At 39.5% G+C, this 22,546-nt stretch overlaps 1 protein-coding gene across 3 annotated transcripts in view; it reads left to right on the top strand.

The window, feature by feature from the left end:
• LOC104146853 (phospholipid phosphatase 1) overlaps nt 1–22,546 on the top strand; it is a 72,612-nt gene that overhangs the window by 37,614 nt on the left and 12,452 nt on the right. For all 3 annotated transcript variants that reach the window (XM_068928662.1, XM_068928663.1, XM_009679094.2), the window contains exon 4: nt 16,787–16,844. In XM_068928662.1, coding sequence (XP_068784763.1) covers nt 16,787–16,844 — 58 coding nt within the window. The remainder of the gene's footprint in view (nt 1–16,786; nt 16,845–22,546) is intronic.

A 22,546-nucleotide genomic window follows, 5' to 3' on the forward strand; every position in this document is an offset into this window, starting at 1 on the left:
ACATACAATTTAACTTTTTCTCTGAAGTATTAATTGTATTCAGTACACTTTTGGTGTTTCTATATTACTAGGTCTTTGTTCAGTTTCTAAGAGTCATAGTCTTGTTGCATTTGGACTTGAGTTGTGTAGGTACATATATATGCTCAGACTTATTTTTCGTGGTTGCTTATGTTTGCATGCTGGAAAACAAACCAGGATAACTTATCCTCAAACATGAAAAACAGTTGTGTGTGTTTGTGGGTGGTTTTTTTTGTTTTTTAGTTATGTGACAATTACATGAGGAAAAGGAGAAGGAAGGTATAACAGAGCGATCATTAGCTTCTATTGTTCCCTGTGTGTCTAGTGCTTTGAAATCTCACTAACTTGTGTATGGGAAGCAAGGTTTTTCTGCAATCCCTTGACAAACTGAAGAGTTTTTGGACTTGTATTCTCAGCTATTGTTTTGTTCCGGCTTTCTCTGCCTCTACCCTTCCCCCCCTCCCCCCCCCCCCCAAAAAAAAAGTCAACACTAGGTTTAATAACCTCATTCTGAAATTGACCAAGAGAGCCTACCTGACCTCAAAAATTGCCTTGAGCTGATGATAGCTTAATACAAACTCACCTTCTCAGTTTCCAGCCTCAATTCTGAGGCCTCTGCATGCACGGGAAGCTGTAAATAGAGACTAGTAGAAATCTAAGTCAGTCAACTGTCACAGGTAAAATAAAGTGAGATATAGTACTCTATGGATGTCATGGATGAGGTGACATACTAAATCATTCTAGCTTTCTCATGGCAGTTAAGCCCTACATCTGAGGGGGTGGTTTCAGTGCTCTTAAGTGACATGCCTACACACCTTACAGTTAATGAGCCACCAGAAAGATTGCAGTGAGTGCAGCAGCAAGCTGGGAGAGGTCATTATGTTCTCAAGATGTAATCCAGAGGTGAATTTCTATATCAGTTGGATAAAATTATCAGAGGCAAATTTGTTACCACCTACCCTCTTACCTGCCTATTTTTTTAGGTAAATAAATGTACTGAGAGAGTGAGGACAAGACAGTCTATACTCAGTTACAATTGGAAAAAAAAAAAAAAAAACCTGAATATAAGATCTCATTTACCTTCTACATTCATAACAAATAACTCTTCCAGTGTAAAAAGGAGTTATGTGGCTGCACTACGCATACCAATAGGCAGTTCTATTTGTTACTTTTTGCCCCTCTCCCCTCCCTGCCCCCAACTCAAAGTAGAAAACAGTTTTCATATGCAATATTTCATCAGATTGCAAGTCAGACTTCTGTTTTATATCTGTCCCCTCAACACTATCTCTGAAGTGAGTGGCACAGAAATTAGATAATGAGCAATTGTTCATTATCTACCTTCATGTTTTATCTTTAGGAGATGACACCTTCCAAATAGTCTGGCTTTCCATACAAAGATTAAGGAAACTAAGCTGTGGAACTCTTTGCTGCAGTACTGAATATGTAGATTTATAGGCCAGTTCAAAAAGCAGTTGAACAGATTTCTAGAACAATAAAACCAAGACAAACACCTATGTTTCAGGAAGTCCCTAAACTATGGCTGTAGGCTGAGAGGGTGTCTTGGGCAAGCCTGACTGCATATGTTGTTCTGCTACTTTTTTCTGCCCATCTGATGTGGACAACTGTCTGTGCCCACCTGCTATATTACAGCATTGCAGACCAGTGGGGAAGATAGCCATTAGTCTTTATATTGTTCATCAGTAGCAAGCATTTAAAAAAAAAAATTGTACACACACTGGTTTATATTCATGCTAAAGCAGCTTATGCTTGGCTGTCTTTGACTTAAGTATCCTGTGTGCTTTGCGTTGTGCTGAGAATGGAGCCCTCTTCAGCTTTAAATAGCTTAGCTTCTCCTTGACAACTTCTGTAATGGATTTGTACTTTCACTACCAGCACATGTTAAACTAAGGCCTGAGGATCACATCACAGTTGTGTGCTTAATAGCTCATTCATATTTCTTGAAAGGTGCATGCAAGTTTTAACGTATATTATTGAAAGTGTGTAGTGCTCCTAGAGCTCCGAAAGGTATGTGGAAAATCTCCCAGTTAAATTAAGAAGTGCTGACAATAATGTACTTTTCTATGTCCATTTGTTAACAGGACCCATTCTTCAGGCAGGCTTTTGCATTTTAGTTAAATTAAACGCAGAGGCTTATATGGGCTGCTTCACTGCAGTTGTCTGAGGGTCAGTGGTTTGTACAAGACTGAATTCTGTGTGTTTTTTTTGTGTCAATATTGCTAGGTTTAATTTCAGTTGTATCTAGGGCTTCTAATGTTTATTTTTTAACTGTAATATTGCAAAAAGTAACTAACTCACTGAGTGCTTGGCTTGTAGAGGTGACTTGTCTTTTGGGTAGCAGAAGAGAAAGTTCTTAAAGTAGTACGTAATCCATTTCAACTTTTTATTCAGTTGCACTGGGCAGAAGGATGCAAAACTTGAGACTTCTTGTTTTAGTAGCTTGGTCAAGTAAGTTTGAAATACTAGTTCAGTACCAGTAGTACCAGCAGAGGTTTCCCTGTCTGAGTAAAGAAGGAACAAAGCAAAGGGCTCTTCTGCCGCTAGTACTAAATAATTAGCATGCTGGTATTCTTAGTTTATCAGTATATACTGATATATGCTGAACTGCCTTTTAGGCACTCTACTTGCTATCTATAAAGCTAGTGACTTGCCAAATGTCTGTTTAGTTTTTCAAATCAGTAAAGTAGGGCTAAGTAAAAATATGTAGGAGTGCTAGACTACATATGATTGAGGGTGTAAGTAATCTCTTCCAGGATCTGGAATTCAGCAGATATGTTTAACCAGGCCGGCCTGAACAGCTGAATCTGGAAAGTAAGGTCACGCTCTTAACTGTGTATGTAAACCTGAGTTTCATCTCAGGCTAAGAGGTTTTTCTATTGCATGTGAAGGCCTATCCCAAACATAATTAATGTGGCTTAAACACAGGTGCTGCATCAGTACTTTTGAAAGAGGGTGGGAACTTAATAATGCTGGTAAGTTGTCTTTTTTTTCTTTTGTATGTGGTACTTTTTTCTTCTCTGTCTTCTAGGTCTTCAGTATTCTTTCTGCAAGCAGGTGAAAACTAAAACAAAAGAACAAAAACTTCTAGTATTGAAGTGTTATATGTAATCAAAAGAATATTTCTGTAGGTTTTTTAACTCCAAATAATGTAGCTAAATATACTAATGTAATAAAATAATGTAGCAAATGTTATAGCTTAGAGTGTTTTTAGAATTTAATTCAGGATTGTTCTGCTGGGTTTGTATGTGCTATAAACTTGGCAATGCAAATAGGGCATTAAAGCTTTGTGTAAAGGTCAGGTATCGTGAGTCTGATAGTACTTAAACTTGCATTTCTTTTTTTTAAATCCAGGAAATGTTAAGAATAAACAATGTAGCATAAAGTACACAGTATTATTACTCAATTTCTTTTGAATAGTCACTGACTTTATATAATGTCCTTTATAAGGACAAAAACATGGTAGGGAGGAAATGGATGCAAGTTTTAGTTACTGCTGGAGGAAATTATGCATCCCTACAACTTCTAAAATTTTTAAAGTATACTTTCCTGAAACTTTCTCTCCTGTTGCAGAATCACTTCCTGCAGTAATACAGGAGAGAAGCATTTAAAAGCAGGTTTGTAACACCAACCTTTGGTAAGGAGCGTGAAGCGCAAACAATACTAAGGCTGTGCTGAATTATTTATAACCTTCAAAGGCAAAAGTCTTAGTTTCAATTTACTTGTTCACTTTACCTGATTAGCTACTTGTGCCATAGTGATCATGACTTAGGCTTTTATCCACTAAATTGACTGATCCCAATTACTTTTCATTTTAAAGACTAACAATCAATTCAGATAATCCAAAACTGAGGAATACCTGGTAATTGTGCGAAGAGGTTAGCAAATTCTGTTTCTGTATTACTGTATTTCAGTATGATTGTGTTCACCACAAATGATAGTGAAAGTCATTTTTTTTTTTTCCTAATACTTCACAAAAAAGTGTTAAAACACTTGCGGTGGGGAAGAGGCGGCATGCTGGCTTCTCTTCTAGCTGTTTTCTACCCTTCTGAATATGGTTGAGAGACCTGTCTTAAACGTGTGTGAATCTGTCTTCTGAAGCTTTAACTGAGCCTTTTTACTGCTGATTTTCCACTTCCCAAACACACCCTAAGTCTTTTAATGTACACGTAAACATGGAGAGCGTGGGGACTTTGTAACGATAGCTAGTGAGAACGGCTTAAATACTTCTGATATGTGGCTGGATGTATAGGAAGCATGTAGAAAGTTGCAGGTATATACAGGAAGAAACCTCTGGAGGTTGTCTAGTCCAACTTTAAGGTTAAAGCACAAATAACTGCAGCTTGGATATCCTTGTCCAACCTGACCTGTCAAACTTTGAAGAGCCCCCGGGATGGATGTTCCACAGATGCCTGGAATATTTGTGTCCAACATGAAGACACTAAACAGTATTGCTCCTAGTATTGACCCCTGAAGAGTGCCAGTTTGGTTTTGAACTGTTGACCCTTATTTTTGACCCTAATCTTAGTCTGTTGTTTACTACCTTGTAGTCCACCTGTCCAATCCGTACCTCCCTGCTTTGGCTTCTGGAATACTGCAGGAAGGAGTACTTGAAAGTCTTACTGAAGCCAAAGGTAAACATCCACCATTTTCCCCTCGCTTGCCAGTTGTTTCATCACAGAAGGTAATAAGGTTGCTCAAACATGACTTTAACCTTGGTAAACCCATGCTTGCCATTCCCAGTCACCTTGTCCCTAATGTGCTTAGAAAGGGTTTCTATGAGGACTTGCTCTGTAATCTTCCTAGGGACTGAGCTAATGCCTACTGACACGTAGTTACCTCAGTCTTTCTTGCCCTTTTTGAAGATGGGCATAATACTTTCCCTTTTCCTACTTGTAAAGGACCTCCCACATCAGCAGGATTTCTCAGAGATACCTAGAACAGCCTCATCGTGATGTCAGCCAGCTTCTTTAGCATCACTGACACATCCCATCCAGTCTTGTGAACTTGTATATCCAGCTTTAGGCTTATATATCCATAATTAGATCTTCATTTACTGTGGGTAGTTCCCCCTCTCCTTCAGACTTTGCTACTAGGTATGAAAACCTGTGAGGCTGGAAGGCAGATCGTACTGGAAAAAACTTCAATGCCTAAAGGCAAGCAAGGCATCAAGTACCTTTGTTTTTCCTTTTTCCTTTGCCCTCTGTCACAGGCTTGCTTGCCCCATTCAGAGATGGGTCCGTGTTATCCTTTGTCTTGTTTTGCTGCTGACATACCAATTGAAGCTCTTTGTCCTTTGCACCCCCCGCTAGCTTCAGCTCCAGCCTTGGCTTTCCTAATTCCTTCTCTATATGCTTGGGCAATGCTTTGTGTGTCCTTGATGGGCTGTCCCCGTTTCCATCATAGAAGTCTGTCAGGTTGGTTAAGCATGATTTCCCCTTTGTGAATCCATGCTCACCGTTTTTGTCTTTTATGTGCTTGGAAACGCTATCCGGAGTTATCTGCCCCATCACCTTTCCAGGGATCAAAGTCAGGCTAACAGGCCTGTCATTGCTTGGGTCTTCCTTCTTGCCCTTTTTGAAGATTAGAGTGGCATTTGCTTTCTTCAGTCCTCAAAAAGGGCAAGAAGGAAGACCCAAGGAAGCTGGCATTCCTTTCCTCCCCCCCCCCCCCCCGCCTTGCTTTGTATACAATACTAAGTAACTACCTAGTAAGCCTGAGAGGAAGACATAGTAATTTTTGTTTCTTCAGCCTTGGGAAGGACTTGAGCGCTGGCCTCCGAATGTCTAGCCAGCTTCCTCTTTGAGCTGATCTAATGACTTTGCTTTTTCTTTTACTCATTTCCAGCTGTATCTTACGGTGAGATGTAAAAGGAGAGGGGTCAAAATACTTAGTATCTTGAACCCTTCAATCCATTAGCTTTTGCTCAGGAGCTCAATAAATGAGCTCTCAATTAAGGTGTAGAGTTGGACGTGTCCCAGTCTGTGTTTCAAAATACCTACAGCTGTGGTATTCCTGGCTTGTTTCTGTTCTCTTATGGAGAGATAGCTACAAGGTTTTGTTGGGGGGGGGAGGATAGCTTGTTGTGAAGTCCAGATTCTAGCAGATTTAACACGTAAACAACTGCCAAATGTATCCCTTTGTGATGGAATGTTAGTATCTTTTTAGATTTCATTTGACAAATTTGGATTGAATTTCAAATCTGGGTAGTCACTGGGTTCAGGAAAACTTCTATATTAATTTTAGAAAAATTGAATGCAGTTTCAAAAGCTTTTTACAAGTTTTTGAAACTGAAATATCATTACTAGTTCCATAACCAAAAAGTGGTGTGTTGCACCGAGATAAAGACTAAGGCCTCCGAACCCCTGAAAAGGGAAGCAGGAGCATTCATTGAAGTCAAAGATGCATATAGCAAGCCTCCCCCTCCTCCCTTTTTCCTTAGCTTTCTTTTAAAGAACAGAAGTGCTACATGTTTTTGGCAATGTATTATAATCTTCAGACAAACCAAGCTGCTTTTGCAGGAAGGTACAAATGCTTAATTACCATGCTGCCAGAATGGGCTATGAAGCAGTTAACTTCCATTGTGCGGATAGGAAGGCACAAGGCCTAACACATTCTGCCTTGATTAACACTGTTTAATGGCAAAGCTAGAAGTAGAATGTAGGCGTTCTGCTACTTTCCATGGAAGAGTAGAGAATGTAAGCCTAAATTTTTTTTTTGACATGTTGGCCCTTGAAGCAAATAATTTTAGCTATGATTACATTGTACTTTGTAACCTAGGCTATTATACCTACACAGTGATGCACTGGAACAATTACTGTATCCACAGTCCAAACTGTAAGACCTAAAAAGATTGAAAGCATAGCTTTTTTTCAATCACCTACTCGGATATCATTTAGTTTTAGAAAATTTCAACAAATGAATTTTTTAAATTTATTCTTCCTGAAATCAGTGCCCTCCCTTAAAAAGGCAGGTGAATATAAAGGAGCGGGAAGGGAGCAGTGGCACTCACTTATAAAACTGGGCCGGACAACAGTATGTTCATTTAGGCTGCTAATGCCCACCTCTTCTAGTCATGCTAAACTTGTTTGCAGCGTTCCTCTGATCACTCTGATCTGAGTGCGGTCCTCTAAGCAATCCTATTGCTTTAATACTAGTTAAACTAGTTTCTATCAACACAACACACTTTCTTAAACAGTGTAATAGTCCTGGGTGTGTGCTAAAGGGCACTTAATCTACCTGCTTGTGTTTCCTTGAGTTTATTACAGGTCTTCTGGATTAGCTACTTACTGTATTTTTAGCTGTACAGTGCAGGTTTGTCCCCATATTGTAATCACTCACTTCAAAATATTTTTTTTGTAACTAAAGTCCTAAAAAATGATATCTAGGGTAGGGTGATGGGGCAGAACCTGGGAGTCCCTTAAGTCCTGGGTTTGAAGGTATGTTGAAGACCCAGTAGCTAGGAAGATCCAAGAAGTTGTCCCTTGTGGTGTATTCCTCAGCTCACTGAGCACATACATGCATCTAAACCTGTGATCCTAAGGTGGTAAATACTAAGCCACGTTGTACAAATCTAGCTACTTAGGAGGCATTCAGATGCACAATCGGTACTTTGTTACTCTAAAACAGACTAGTGAAGCTAGCAGGGATATGTATGTGAGAAATGCTTTCTGTGAAGCTTGCTTTAATATTGGATAGTTGAAGGTGGTCTCTGATTTCACTCTATCATTCTGTTCCATTTATGATTTAAAAATAGCAAAGCTGTTAAGGTTCCCACTTATAGTAGTGGCTGTTGTACTAATGTACAGACTTGTATCACAATACTAGATACCTGTTAGAAAAATACCAGTTTCGTACTTAGGTTGATATATTGCTCCCTGACTGACTGCACTTGAAACAAGCTCTGTATAGTTTGCCACTGCAAACTCAAATGTAATCTTCAAAGAAGTCTTTAGGAAATTACAGTTGACTGTTTTGACCTTGGTAATTTATTCAAACACAATTGCCAAGGTGTTGCTGTTTGCTAATCACTTGCCAGGGATTTTATTTGAACTTTGTTTAGAGCTGGCTGTTTAAGCACTTTCACGGATGGTGCATGTGCATGCCAGTGAGTAAAGTTAAATCACTTAGAACAGTTTCCAGTAACTATCCACCTGTGTCAGACAGCTGATGGGGGGCTAACCTGACTCAGTTTTGAAGTTCATGCAGGGTCTTGAAACTCTTGCATTTCTCTTCTGCATTCTAAAAACACCTTTAAAACTAACTGTGAAAAAACCGAACTGTGGTACATAACTCACTTACATGTTAGTTGCTAGTATTGGTTGTGGTGTTTCCCCCTCCTCTCCCTGCTTTTTCATTAGATAGCCTTTGCAAGTGGTCTGCTTTGGATTTTTAAAAACCCAAAAGATTGGGTCTCTGCTTGAGATTAAATATATCTCAATTTAAATATTATCTCCCCTTTGGCTGTTACTTTTAAGACCAAACATTCTTTTATAGCAAAATAACTTAATACTGCAATTGTTCATACAGCCTTTGTTTTAAAGCTTCATCAGAGATCAAACTGTGCTTACTGAAGCATGGCTGAAAGGTTTACTTATCTAATCTCGCAGTTTCTAATAGCATCATGAATCAGAAATATTTCTAGAGTTTCTACAGCCTTGTTAATTACATGTTTGCTGGGGGAAAACTAGTATGTTTTTTACAGCATTCTGGTTATTTGTGTTGAAATCTCTAACCTAAGAGGGGTTCTGCAATACTGAAACTTTTCGAAAAGTATACAGTTTTCATCAAACTAATTTAGTTGTTTTTGGTCCTGAAAATGTATATATGAAAATGTTTACTAGAAGCTTAAACTAAAGCAGTTGGAAGAATGGAAGAGCAGAGGAAGTTATATTATTTGAGTAACAGTAAAAATAACTTAAACCTTCCCACGCCTGTTTCATTAGTTAGTCAAGGTGCAACTTGACTGATTTGGAACACTTCCGGTCCAAACCACACTGTCCACCACTTCTGAGAATCTGTGCCCCTAGTCAGGGAGCCCATACATAACACTTGCAGGAAGTTTACTTGGAAGGAAAAAGGTCAGGTATGGTAGTGAAAGAACCTCTCAAATATTTAAACTTCAGAAACTTCTTCCAGGCTATAGCGCATGATGGAATGGCGCTGAATTCCTCTGGAAATGTGAGGAGCTTTCTCTCAGTAGAAATTAAGTGGCAGTAAGGAGAACTGAGTCTGAAAGATGCATATGCTGTAACCAACTGAGATGCAGTTTTGCAGTCGGGGTAGAGTTTTCTGATCTTAGCTCTACTTTGACATAATGTGACTTGGCCTTTTGCTGTGGTGATGGATAGCATTCATTTTTGTTCATCATAACTGTATTCAGCGTGAACCGTTTTCAAAAAAGCTATGCTTTCAATCTTTTTAGGCTTTACAGTTTGGACTGTGGATACAGTAAGTGTTCCAGTGCATCACTGCATAGGTATAATAGCCTGTATTTCGACCTTAAAGGGTAATCTGTTGTACTTTGTATCTGTTGGTCTTATAAGCTATAGTACTGCATTTTCAGAGCAACTGAGCTGGCCTCTTAAATGCATATCTAAGTTCTAAGAATATAGACAAGTGTCAGCCTGAAAAACATATTAAAAAATGTTTTATCTACTGGTTCCTAAGCTTGTTATCACACTCATAAGTACATTAGCACTCAGAACTTGTCATTTGTGTTCAGTAAGCCGTGAAAATTATTTGGAACGTAGCTGTGGCTAAGGGAGTAGGTAGGTGCATCTTTGCAATCTGTGCAATTCTGCAAAGAATGAGTAGTTTAATGTCCAGGTCAGTAAAAGGGAAGATCATACTAAGATAAAACTTTAGGCATGTATGTAACTGCGTAGTTCTGAAACAGTACCATGGGGACCAAGTTCGCCTTAATGCTGATGTTCTTTCCCCCCGCCCAGGATTGCTCAAGATTACAGAAATCTGCTTTTTTTTTTTTTTTTTTGTCTGTATAACTCTTACCAGGTGCTGGGTGCCCAAAGCAGTTTGTTTAAAAACCGAGTGATAAGCCAACCTGTGACTTGACTGGGATTACCCTTGTTCTCATTCTGTTTATGTAAAATGGTAATAACACTCCTATGAGTCAGAAAGTATTATGTGGGTAACGTGTGCAGACATGGCTAATTGAACAGAAGCTTCTAATCTGAAGCATATGAGAGCAAAACATTAGTCTTTAGAAATGTTGACTTGAGTTTTCTTCCTCCTCTTTCCTGCTATTCTCACACTTTAAAGTTTCTCTGAAAGAGAGTTGCAGCAGAAGAAGCAAATAAGGTCCTAATTTTTTTTTTAATTGGAGGAGGCTAACTAGAAATGTAGGTGGAAGTTAAACTTTCCGTGTATGTCTTGAGTTAAATTGAATAAGTCAAAACTGACAAAAAGGAATACTTTTGGTGGTGTTCGGTTTTTTTTTTGCAAATGTGGAATGCTGTTGCAACATGAGTTTCCTGAACTTTGATTTCACAAAGTTCAGCACATACTACATGCTTATGTACATGATGAGAATTTTAGGACTTAACTTGTTCCCCAGATGAATTTTGAAGAAAGAATATTCTCAGATGCAAGACACAGGTTAGCTGTAGCCCATTTGAAAAGAAAGGATAATCGGGGAGTGAGATTTTTTTCATTATGGATTATCTTACTGTGCCCAAAGAAGCCAGTGGAAGTTTCTTACATATCTCCGCAATTTTGCAGTGAAGGCAAGCCCTGTCACATGCATAGATGAGTTAAACCACTTCATGTTCCATCCTGAGCTTAGGAAAAAGGTTACTTTCTATCCCTCCTTGGACTATCTGTAGGACTTGTTCCAGAAGGGTGAAGGGCAGAAGGTAATTGGAAATTAGACTACTTACTACTTATCAGAGCTTGCTAGATCTGGTTTATGTCAGTGGGTTAAGCTGGGAATGGCTTCGTTTGCATTATACAGCAACATGGTTAGACAAGTAGCTACAAGTTTTCTTCAAAAAGCTAGGCATGCTCTCATGAAACATTCCATGTCGAAAATGGCTAAGCTTCCTTTGTGTCTGCCACTGCTTAAAGTGAGCAGAGCTGAGTAGCTCTAACTCCACCCTAAATATGACTAGGGAATTGTACAAAGCACTTAGATTTTCTCCGCGAGACTTAATTTGTCAGTAAACCTGTCCAGATAAGGATTACTGAAATGGAAAGTCTCTGGCAGTTTCTTCCCCTCTGTAAGGGAAAGGCCTAGGATTTTACTACTGAGGGGGAGGGCAAGTGCAGTAATACTGTTTTTTTTTTGAAAATGGATTTCTGAGTTCTGAGTAGTTGCTAATTATTGTTAAATAAATGACTTAGGCATTCATTTAAACATCTTTTGGCAATAATTGCACAAAGTGCCTCAGTTCAGAGTACCACATAAACCTTTAACCCACACTGCGCAGTCAAGTTGGAGGCCTGTGGCTAGTGGTGTCCCCCAGGGGTCAGTCCTGGGTCCAGTCTTGTTCAATATATTCATCGATGACCTGCAGGAAGGGACAGAGTGCCCCCTCAGCAAGTTGGCTGATGATCCTAGACTGGGGGGAGAGGCTAACACATCAGAAGACTGTGCTGCCATTCAGAGGGACCTGGACAGGCTGGAGAGGTGGGCGGAGAGGAACCTCCTGAAGTTCAACCAAGGCAAGTGCAGGGTCCTGCAGGTGGGGAGGAATAATCCCCTGCACCAGTCCAGGCTGGGGGTTGACCTGCTGGAAAGCAGCTCTGCCAAGAAGGACCTGGGAGTGCTGGTGGACAACAAGTTAAACATGAGCCAGCAGTGTGCCCTTGTGGTCAAGAAGGCCCATGGGATCCTGGGGTGCATTAGGCAGAGTGTTGCTAGCAGGTCGAGGGAGGTGATCCTTCCCCCTCTACTCAGCCCTGGGGAGGCCTCACCTGGAGTCCTGTGTCCAGTGCTGGGCTCCCCAGTGCAAGAGAGACATGGCCCTACTGGAGAGAGTCCAGCGGAGGGCTACAAAGATGATGAGGGGACTGGAGCACCTCTCCTATGAAGAAAGGCTGAGAGAGCTGGGCCTGTTCGGTGTGAAGAAGAGAAGACTGAGAGGCGATCTCATCAGTGTGTACAAGTATCTGAAGGGAGGGTGTCACGAGGATGGGGCCAGCCTCTTCTCCGTGGTGCCCAGCGACAGGACAAGAGGCAACGGGCAGAAACTGAGACCCAGGAAGTTCCGTCTGAACCTGAGGAAAAACTTCTTCACTGTGAGGGTGACAGAGCACTGGCAGAGGTTGCCCAGAGAGGTAGTGGAGTCTCCTTCGCTGGAGATATTCAAAATCCATCTGGATGTGATCCTGGGAAACGTGCTCTAGAGGACCCTGCTTGAGCAGGGAGGTTGGACTAGATCTCCAGAGGTCCCTTCCAACCTAAACGATTCTGTGATTCTGTGATGTTCTTGGAGTTAGTGTTACGGACTTGTACAACTACAGTAGTGGAGACCAGATGCTGTAAAACCATGTTAATTTCTGAATGCAAAGCTAGTTGTTCTTAAAATAATGTGTTACTTCAGTTTGTGTGTAAGATTTGCACCTTGTTAAATCAAGTCCTCGTTGCATTAAAATGCCAGAAACATTTCCCTGTCAAGTGTGTAGAGTTTAGTTTACTTGAAACGGAGCCGCAACTAAGTGCGTTTATCTGATATTTATTCACCTCCAGATTAATAGACTGTGCAAGGCAAATACCAATGGAAGCTTTGAGTCAGGCTTGAAGACTCCTAAGAACCTGAGGACAGGAAAGACTAGCTGGCTAATCCAATGTGGGATGGTGTTTTGTGGGGTGTGTATGTGTGTGGTTTTTTTTTTTTTTTTTTTCTCTCGCTGATGTGGGAGTCCTCGTAATGTTTCCTGGGCCACCTTCTCTTTTTCTGTATGGGATCATTCCGTAATTCAGTTCTTTCTATATTGGGAAAGTTGCCAGTATATTCAGCTTCTACCACCTTTATTGTGACACCATAAAAACAAGCTTCCTCTTGATCTGTCACATTCTAGTATAATTTCTAATATGGTCTTTTAATTTCTCACCATGCTGTACATTTTTAGCTCTTTCCTAGTCTTTTTTCACTAAGGCTATTCATTTTTCCTCTCAGACTCTTGCAGAGGAGTGCACTTTATGTGTTTCTGTACATTCAGTTTTCCTTGCAAACAAGCTGTATGGAGATGTGGTGTCAGCTGGTTTACTGAACTCAAAATGCAGGGTATTTCTTAATGCTTTTGCTTAATAATTCACTTAAAATATTGCCAAGCAAAACTTACCAAAGCATGTTGTTTTGTGCAAGTGAAAAGTGTAGACAAGCACTCCTGTGTTGTGTGCTATGCCCCCTTTTCCTACTAATCAATGTACAGATTCGTAACTGCTAGAATTACTCTATTTGTGGAACCAGTGCTTTCACAGCAGTTGGCTCTCTCAATGATAACTCATCTTTTACAGCTTTATGTGAGCCCTGAGAATAGGCAGTGTCTCTAACAGGATTGGGTTTAAAACTGGTAACGTATTAGACTATGTAGGTGCCACAAGACCTTGAAATAGAAACTTTTGCATTTGGGGAGAGTTGTAGATGCTTTTTGCTCTCTGAACCATCTCAGTCTCTTTTGGGAAGACTTATCTCTTGCCATTTTATACTGCTGTGAACGCTGTAAAGAGCTTATTGGAATTATGGACATGGCACTGCACAGCTCCACTAATAATGCAGCCAACCTAGGGCCTTGCTAGGAAAGTCTCTTTTCCTCAAACCTTACTATATTTCCTTGTACAAAGCTTGAATAAAGGAGACTACAGAGTCTGCTTTATATACTGCAAGGTTTATTGTCTGGCGTATTAGATGGTTCAAAAAGCAGTACCTTCTGTCACCCAGGTCTGCTCTGTAGACTAAATTGCCTCGTGTGAATGAAGTGGAATGGAACGAAACAAAGTCCAATTCTAAGAAGCGAACTTTCTTAAAATTGCTTGTCTGTAATTGAAAGTCTAGGTAAAAGTGCTGAATGGTTCAGTATCCACCTCAATTCTTTCTTTGCAGGGATTGTTCAGGCTTCGACTGCTTTTTGAAGTATTCTTAAAAATGCAAACTTGAACAGAATGTAGTGATTAACTGTAATTGTGTTTTTGTGTATTTGTGTGTAGGTGGTTTTTTGTCTGACTATGTACACCAGAAAGTGATGGTATGATTTGGTTTGGTGTTACTTTTTAAGGCTTTCTTGTACTTCAGTAGTAAGTTGTGGGATAAGTGGAAATAATTAAAGCCCATGGTTTTTCCTGTATAAATGAAGCCTTACAGCTTGCATCAAAAGTGATATACTGAGGTAGATATTCATGGATTAAAAGGTGCGGACCTTGGCAAAACTGTTCTTTGATGTCAGACTTCACCATTACAAAAAGAATCGGAACAAGAGACTTTGCACTTTACAGTTTTGTTTTATGATATTGGTTTTGCTGGGTGCTGTTCTAATGGTTATATTTGAACAACATAAAATCATGAAACCTAATGTGCCACTTCCTACTGAGATCGTTTGTGCTTTCCTTCATTAGCAAAATACAGGGTTTGAGTTGTTCATAGCATTTCATTTACGTATTGTTCTAGTACTCTTGTCTTTTGGAGATTAGTAAGCATGGCATTTTCGAAAATGCTAGCTCATGGCGAGCCAGTGCTCAGTGTCTTCAACAAAGCTTGAACTGTGCAGCCACTTGGAGGGTTTGATAGACAGGATGTTCTGCAGGCTTTGGGAAAAAGGCTGTTTGCATGCTGAGGAATAGTCAGGAAACTCTTCCATTGTTTATATAAAAATATTTGAAGTCTGAGGGGGGTGTGTGTGTGTTGTGTGCACGTGTAGGTCTTTTGCATTGTTGTTTTTAGCATGCTTTTTATTTAGAAGTTGAGACAGCGATAGTGCCAAAGAAATTTCACTGGGATTGCACAATGAGCAAGTTCGATCCATACTTTGTTCCAGTTGTATTTCTGGCGATATTTTGTGCTAAGCATGAGACTTTCAGTCACGTAGAGCCTACTTACCTATGCCTGATCGGGAGAATATGTTTAAACTTGGTAATCTTCAACTTGGAACAAGGCATTCTGAGTGTTATATTGGGGTAGTGTATGCCTAAAATCAATAACGCTAGTAATCCACAAGAACTATACAAGGGCGTAGGAATTTCAAAGTAAATTTAAGGGTCTTTATTCCTTTTCTCATTCATTAGCCATTTGGATTTCTTCATCTGACAATATGTTGCCTTCAGGAATTACAGGAAACTCTGCCTTTTGGACAACAGCAATAGACCCAAAGTCAGTGGATAAAATACTGGATCAGGAGCTAAGAATTTATTATTCTGTGTTTGATATTTTGTAGAATAGCTTGCTTTGTTTTTGTGGCTCATACGACATGCTTGTGTGAAAGACGGAGCTCTTTGCAATTCTTACCTTATTAGCTCTTGTAATGGGCTTTCATCTAGGGGTTTAAACTGGAGAAGAGATTTAAGCAGTGCTGAAGTGGAGAAGGGATGTCTAGTTAGTAATGAGCAAAACTGTCATCTTAATGTTTTTGAATTTTAAACATGTGAAGATAACACACTGCTGCAGCTTTTCTTTTGAAGAACTGAATTGAAAAATATCTGATAGCTACATATGCAAAAAATCTTCTCAGACTGCTTCTTCAATATCTCTCAAACTGAGAGCTATTGATAAGGCTTTGAATTAAATGTAAACCAAGAGCTCTAAAACCTACAGAGGAAACTGGAAATGTGGGTGTTTACTTTCCAGTGTTTGATGTAGGATTTCTTAACTTTGTATATAACAATGCAAAAAGTTTTGTAGTTTGTCACTTCTGCACAAGTGAAGAGCTGTGGTACTCTTAATAAGTTGACTTTGTGTATGCTCTCCTCTCAAGTGAGGAGCGCTGTGTTACGTAGTTAAATCACGCTGAAGCCTGGTTAAGATAAATAACTCTGGTTACACCTTATTCATAACCTGTAAAATAGCCAACACAGTTACAAATGACATTGCATAAACTAGCATATGTAGTTTAAGTATAGTTTTTCTCTTCTCTCCAGATTCTGTCAAAACATCTTTTCCCTTCTGCTGTCTCTTCCTGATAAAGAAGTGAACGGGATTTCTGTTTTATGCATACCTTGCCTGAGATTTGGGAACCTTCATCAGAAATACTTCATTACTCAGTTACTTTCAGAAATCCTATATATATATGTAGGAGGGCGCACCCTAAGAGCTCCCATCTCAGGGGTCTTGCGGATGGTCAGCATCAGTTGTCAGTTTGCTACAGTCTGGACCTCTTGGAAGCCTTTAAAAGTTGAAGGCAGTGTTGCCACTCTTAGATTCATACTTGGATGTTTCACTTAGTTCTACAAATGTTAGATTAGATGTCATCTTTTGTGTTTGACTAGCTAGTGAACTGGCTTCAAAGGGATAAACCTCTTCCTGCCTTTTCCCCCTCTTTAGACTTTAGACAAAGGATTTGTAGTTACTACCTGATGTTGGGTTCAATTTAAGAATACTAAAACTGGATAGCTGCTGAAGTAATGAAATCCATGCTGTTTGTCAAAAGCTGTTGTTAGATGCAAGTTATGACTTCTTCTGTCTTCAAGAAAGAAGAATGTTGGGAATGTTTGCATTTTAACAATAAGATAACTTAATCTCACTGTAGACTGTGGAGTATTGCAAGTGAAAAGGAATTAAATGTCGTCTTTCTTCTCTTCCAGACTATCATTTTACTCTGGCCATTCCTCGTTCTCCATGTACTGCATGCTGTTCCTAGCAGTAAGTATGTTCTTTCCATCTGCTTGGCAACAAATGTCTGTTAGTTATCTAGTGCAAAATTGAAATATTGGCTACATCAGCAGTTTCTTGGGCTGTTTTGTGCAAGGGACAGTACTTCTGTAGGACGCTTGTCTCAGAGAAAACTGAACTAAAGATTGCTTGTTAGGAGTTGTAAGGGAAGGGCACTGATAACTGGGGTGAGGAGAGGAGTGGTGGAATTTGTTCAGTACGCCTAAAAATATTTAATATGGTAGTTGGCTTCTGTGTCTTGTCTCAATTGAACCTGGTGACAGTGGGTTTGCAAAATATGCTGCTACTCAAGTTTGGTTAATATTGAAAGCACTGCAAGCTATATAAAAAAATGTGTAATAAGATACGTATGACTTAATGAAACACACAAAGCCTATAAAGAAACTAAATTTAAACCCTATCCCAACACGGGTGGGCCTGTAAGAACGAAATGGCAGATCAGTTTTAATTTTAAACTGCTCTTAATTGCCTCCCATCTTAGGGTGGGGAGGGGAATTGGTCTGTAGAAGTAAATATGAGTGACAACATCATTTCACCAGTGATCAGTATATATGAGGATTTGAGTAAAATGTATCAGGATCTAATTTAGGCAGTCTGAATTGTTACAAGTCATCTAGGGCCAATTATCTCCACTCCAAGAATAAGCTTTTTAACACTGCAGAATTGATTTTGCTTGTTCTCTCCCTGCTAATGTATAATACAAAAAGTATTAAACAGTTTTGTTCAACAGTTTTGTTCTGCAGTTTTGTTGTTATGTAGTTGTGAAATTAAGCTCTCATCCTTGATGTAATTTGCTAACCTGATAGATAAATATCAGAGTCTTCAGAGTTCATATTGAATTCATGCTTCTATCTTGACTGCGTTTTTCACCTTATTTCTCTTTTGGCGGTAGCGTAACATCCACAGCAGACAGATTAAAAATAATAATAATTTTGAGTAAAGAAATGAGGATGTACTTTTCAGGATGACATAAACTTTTGAACTTGATGGGTTTTGTAGTGGTGGTCTTGTTTTGGGGTTTGTTTTCTTTTTTGTCCAGAAAAGCTGAGCTCTTCAAAAAGCTCAGGACTTAGTAAACTGCAGTGATGGACCCAAATTGTTTATAGCTATATCTGTTTGAGAGGTAAGTGAGGAGAGAGGAACTAGTCGTCCTTATCTACTCTAAAGCTGTAAGGTTGGTAATAGTATTATAGCTTTGTTTTTAACAATAACATAATACCAATTCCCTCAGTTGTCAGATGTAGTATTTAAAAAAAAAAAAAAGTCTTGACTGACTTGCTTATTATGAGTGACAGTCTCCAAAGCTTTATAGGTCGCCTTATTTTTTGTTTTGGAGTTAGGTCTCATGGATCAAAATCGGTATTTCCACAGTACTATGAAGCAGCTACTATTATGTAGCAACTTGATACTGATCTGCATTCTGGTTAATCATATCTTTCTACTCTAGCTTATCTGTGCATAGTTTTGAGCAATGGAAGAATGTGATACAGCCACCTCAGAATTACAAAACTGGAGATAAAAGAAAACCTATTAGGTGTATGACTATACTTTATACTGCCTGGATTAGAGCCACTTGGCGGGGATTTGAATATCAGTTTACCAGGGCAGTGTTGATGGGCCCAGAGGAGGAGTTGGAAAAGTTGCTGGAACTTTTATCTCTGTCACACGTATATGTAACAAGAGATCCTGCCTGCAGCTTTGGTGGCCTGGGGAGGTGGTTGTGGCCAGGAGGGCTTCTCAGCAGGTACAGATTTAGAGAAGGGAGTTCTCCTCTCTTCAGGCCTTGCCTTTGTTAACTCATATCCTTCCCCCTTGCCCTCCAATTACTTGCTATAATACTGAGATTACCTTTAGTTTCAGTGTGAATGTCCTATAATGGAAGCTATGCTGAACACCTTGGTCTTCAGCCCTCATTTGTTTAGCCTACTAGGATATTGAAAAAATGCAGTCTTTGAGAGGGTCAAGGGATTTCTTTTATTTAAAGATAGTAATTTTTTCATGTGGCTTGAATAATCTCTTCTGTTGTTGCCTGTGGAATCCATGTTTGGAATCCATGCAAGGAGCTTGTCTAGAGAGTTCCTGAATGTAATATTAGGATATCAGTGAAAATAAACACTTCCTTAATCTTTCCAAACTTGCAGAACTAACATTATAGTACAAGTGTTATGGGGTCATATGTTTAAAAAGTGCATTAGGAAGACTCTAAGGTTGCAGAAAGTATGCATCTTTGTCAAAATAGATCTCAACATCTGATTCTCTTTTCTTTTAATTATTGAAAATTTAGGTGAACTTCCCACCATCCCTGTAAACTAATAAGCATGGATTTTTCCCTCCTCCCAAGTTTGTGGAGGATAGTAATGTCAGAAACCTGCAAATTCTAAAATTTCATGCTTGAAAACCGCTTATGTAATAAAACTCTTTTATGAAGCACAATGTAAAAAAATGTGGAGTTAAGATATATGCAGTGAAGTTAAGATACATATGTCTTACCTATAGGATTTTTGTGTGTGTGCTTCACCCTTTGCAACCTTCTGCATGTGGGAGAGGTGGGATGGGGGCCTGAAATCCATCCTCTGCTACTTGTAATGCTGCTAAGTCCAGAGCTAGTGTCGGTCCTGGTTCAGCAGTGTAATCAAACTTGCTGTGGCTTTGCATACTGTTATAGAAACTGTCCTTGTGTCTACTTAGGACTGTAGCAACTGCAAGATAACATGACTTACAGCCTAAGGTAGCTGAAGTCAAGGATATGAAAGTCTTTGGCTCTTTTAACACATGCTAAACAGTAAGTGGTTTATTGGAGATCAGTTTATCATTCAGGCATGGTAGAAAACACTTTTTGTCTGACAAAACTTGACGATGAGCAGCCAGACTGACCAGAGGAGAAGGCATACTCCCTCTTTCTCCACCTGAATTTCTTGTCTTGTCTTTTGCTGAGCTGTGGCCCAATACAATAAGAGGCTTTGAGGAGATTAGACTTCTACTTTCCATTCTGTACTCTTCCATAATAAGTTTATTCCGGCAGAAATTGCTGGAGGACATCTGAAGAAGGGTAGCAACTCCTGTGTAGGATGTTTTTTCTTGCTATGTAGCACAGCATTGCTTCATACCAACCTTTGCATTGAACTTGGCCTTTTTATTTAAAAAAAAAAGACATCCTCAAGCATACAGCTGCTACAGGAAGGTGAAGAAAATCACTTTCTAGCCCTCCCCTTTGCCCACGTGGCAAGGCAGAGTGCTGCCACTGGCTCTAAACCGAACCTGCTGCATTTGATAATCTGTTCTTTAACTGAACTCTCAGGCTGGCTTCATCTGCTGTTTGCACACTTAATCCAGCTGCAGTCTGAGTCATGAGCAGGACAGTCTTTCACATGTGGCATTGCTCATGTGCACTGTTAATCATAACCAGACACACAGTGCTGGCTTCCTAAGGACTAGAGGAATGTTGCCATGTGTTGGGAAAGATGAACTAGTGGATGCTGCAGAAACAACTGTTTAAATATTGCTTGGTCAACACATTGCCTTATCAGGCTATGCATTTCCAAAATGAAGGAACACTTTGAGTATTTGAAAGGGGCAAATGATCTCTGCCACAGACAGCACAAAAACTGCAACCATGAAGTGGCAGCATCTTGAAATATGTGGCTTAAATCAAGCCACCTTGTAAAATACTGGGCAAAGTACTGAGAAGTACTTCTGCAGCTTCAGTTACTTAAAGCAGAGTTGCTGAATTGCAAACAGAGGTTAAAGTACAGTTACACTTTGTTTTGTGCTTGAGCAATTATATAAAGCAAGCTTCAGATTATTTATTACCTGATACAAGTTGATGATAGCAGAAATGCTTGAACGGACAGTTTGTCAAGTATGAGTTGTAATTTATTCTCTCTGAGGTGGGAAGAAAAAGAATGATTAAAAATAAAACAAAAAAAAAAAGCTTAAAGGCTCAGGTCTTATAATTGATACCAAAAAGGAGACGAAGGGAAGATAAGCAAGTATATATTGAATATAGCAGTCAAACAAAATAAAATTGCAGCAAGAAGTGAATGTGTCCTTGGTTTTCCAGTATTCTATCTTTCTCACGTGTATTAGAAAAAGGGGCCCCAGGGTTGGCAGCTCTTGAACAAACTGAAAACTGCCTCCTATCCTGTAGCAGGAGTGGCTGACCTTGTGATTACACAAGCTTAAAACGTTGTTCAGAAACAGGTATAGCTTTATCAGTAAACTGAATTGAAGGTCAAGTTGTGTGCTGCTTATGGAAGTCACGTCTTTGATTCTTGCTAGTCTTGGTGCCTTTTTTTTTTTTCCCCCCCTCCTGAAACCAAACGTATTGAAGACTTGTGAAGCTGCCAGGGAGCCACACATTTGTTCCATTTAGCATGCTAATCAAATGGTAGAAGTGAAATGCCAAAGTATCAGTTCATTCTGGAAATCCCACCTATCTTAACTGTGTATGTTGAGGCTTAAAGGCTTAACACTTGAGGTTTAACCAAAAGTCATATTTGTTTTCAAATAAGCAAACATGAAGTGGCCTAGAGTGCCTTATTCAAGGACCAAGCTGAGCACACCAGCATCCCTGATAACACAGCATCTTGGAATCCTACTTTTTAAAAGCTGTTGCCTAACTTGCAGGTACTTTTTTTGCTGTCTTTCAGTTGAAGATTTGACTAAAAAAGTGAAATGATTACATGCATATATAGCCCTATAATTATAAATGAAATTGCATCATTGGAAAGGTATATTCTTTGCATACGGGGAACAAGCCAAAGAGAAGAATATGTGGCAAAGATACAAAATGACGTAGTCTGATGCCAATGACAGATATTCATACTATGTCAAATTTAATATATTAATGAATGAACCAAGACAGTTGCATCTGCAAGTGATGGGTTAAAAATCAAGTGACTCGCTGGTGTGCTTAAATATTTTAGATGCTTTGATTTGTGACCAGTGGGTAACTGCTACAGTAATGTCTGTGGAGTAATACTCCTTCAGGGTGTGAAACTTCCCACTTAGTGGGATGTCTGTTTTGAACAAGAGTTGAATTAAGGAGGAAGTTTTTCTTCTAGCGGCAGTAGACTGGTACAAAAAAAAAAGGGAGTGTTTAGTCTTGATTTCATCAACTGAGCTTTACACTTTGCTTCCCTTATCTCTGAGGGGTGAAAACCCATGGTGGGGAGGGGGTTTGGGTGGGTGGTGGTAATAAATTCTTGCATATTGACAGAACTCAAAAGGCTGCTGCAGCCTGAGTTGAAGTCTTATGTAAGATGTCTTTGTCTTTTTCCCCTCATCAAATGGGATTTCCTTATGAATTTTTCTATAATAAATAATAATCTTGATTAATTATAATTCTTGACAATAAATGAGCGAGCTTTGGAGACTTCTCTAGTACAATAATCTGCACGATCCCTACCAAGGAAAGGTTAAGTGCAAGAGGCTAGCAGGGGATCAAATTTGAAGCAAGTTCAGGGACTGGCATGAAACATATTACATATTGACAGTGGTGACTTCTGCTGGGGTTGTAAGCGTGCAGAAGTACTTTGTGGGAAGCACTGCTTACTCCTTTAGTGACAGGAGAAATTCCCCAAGTCTCTCAGTGGAGACGATGGTATCAGTTCTGACTTAATGAACTACATGGCTCCACTGGTATCGAGAGGATTTGAATGGGGAGGGAAAAA

This window comes from Struthio camelus, chromosome Z (genome assembly GCF_040807025.1).
Source record: "Struthio camelus isolate bStrCam1 chromosome Z, bStrCam1.hap1, whole genome shotgun sequence".
NCBI classification, from domain to species: Eukaryota; Metazoa; Chordata; class Aves; order Struthioniformes; family Struthionidae; genus Struthio; species Struthio camelus.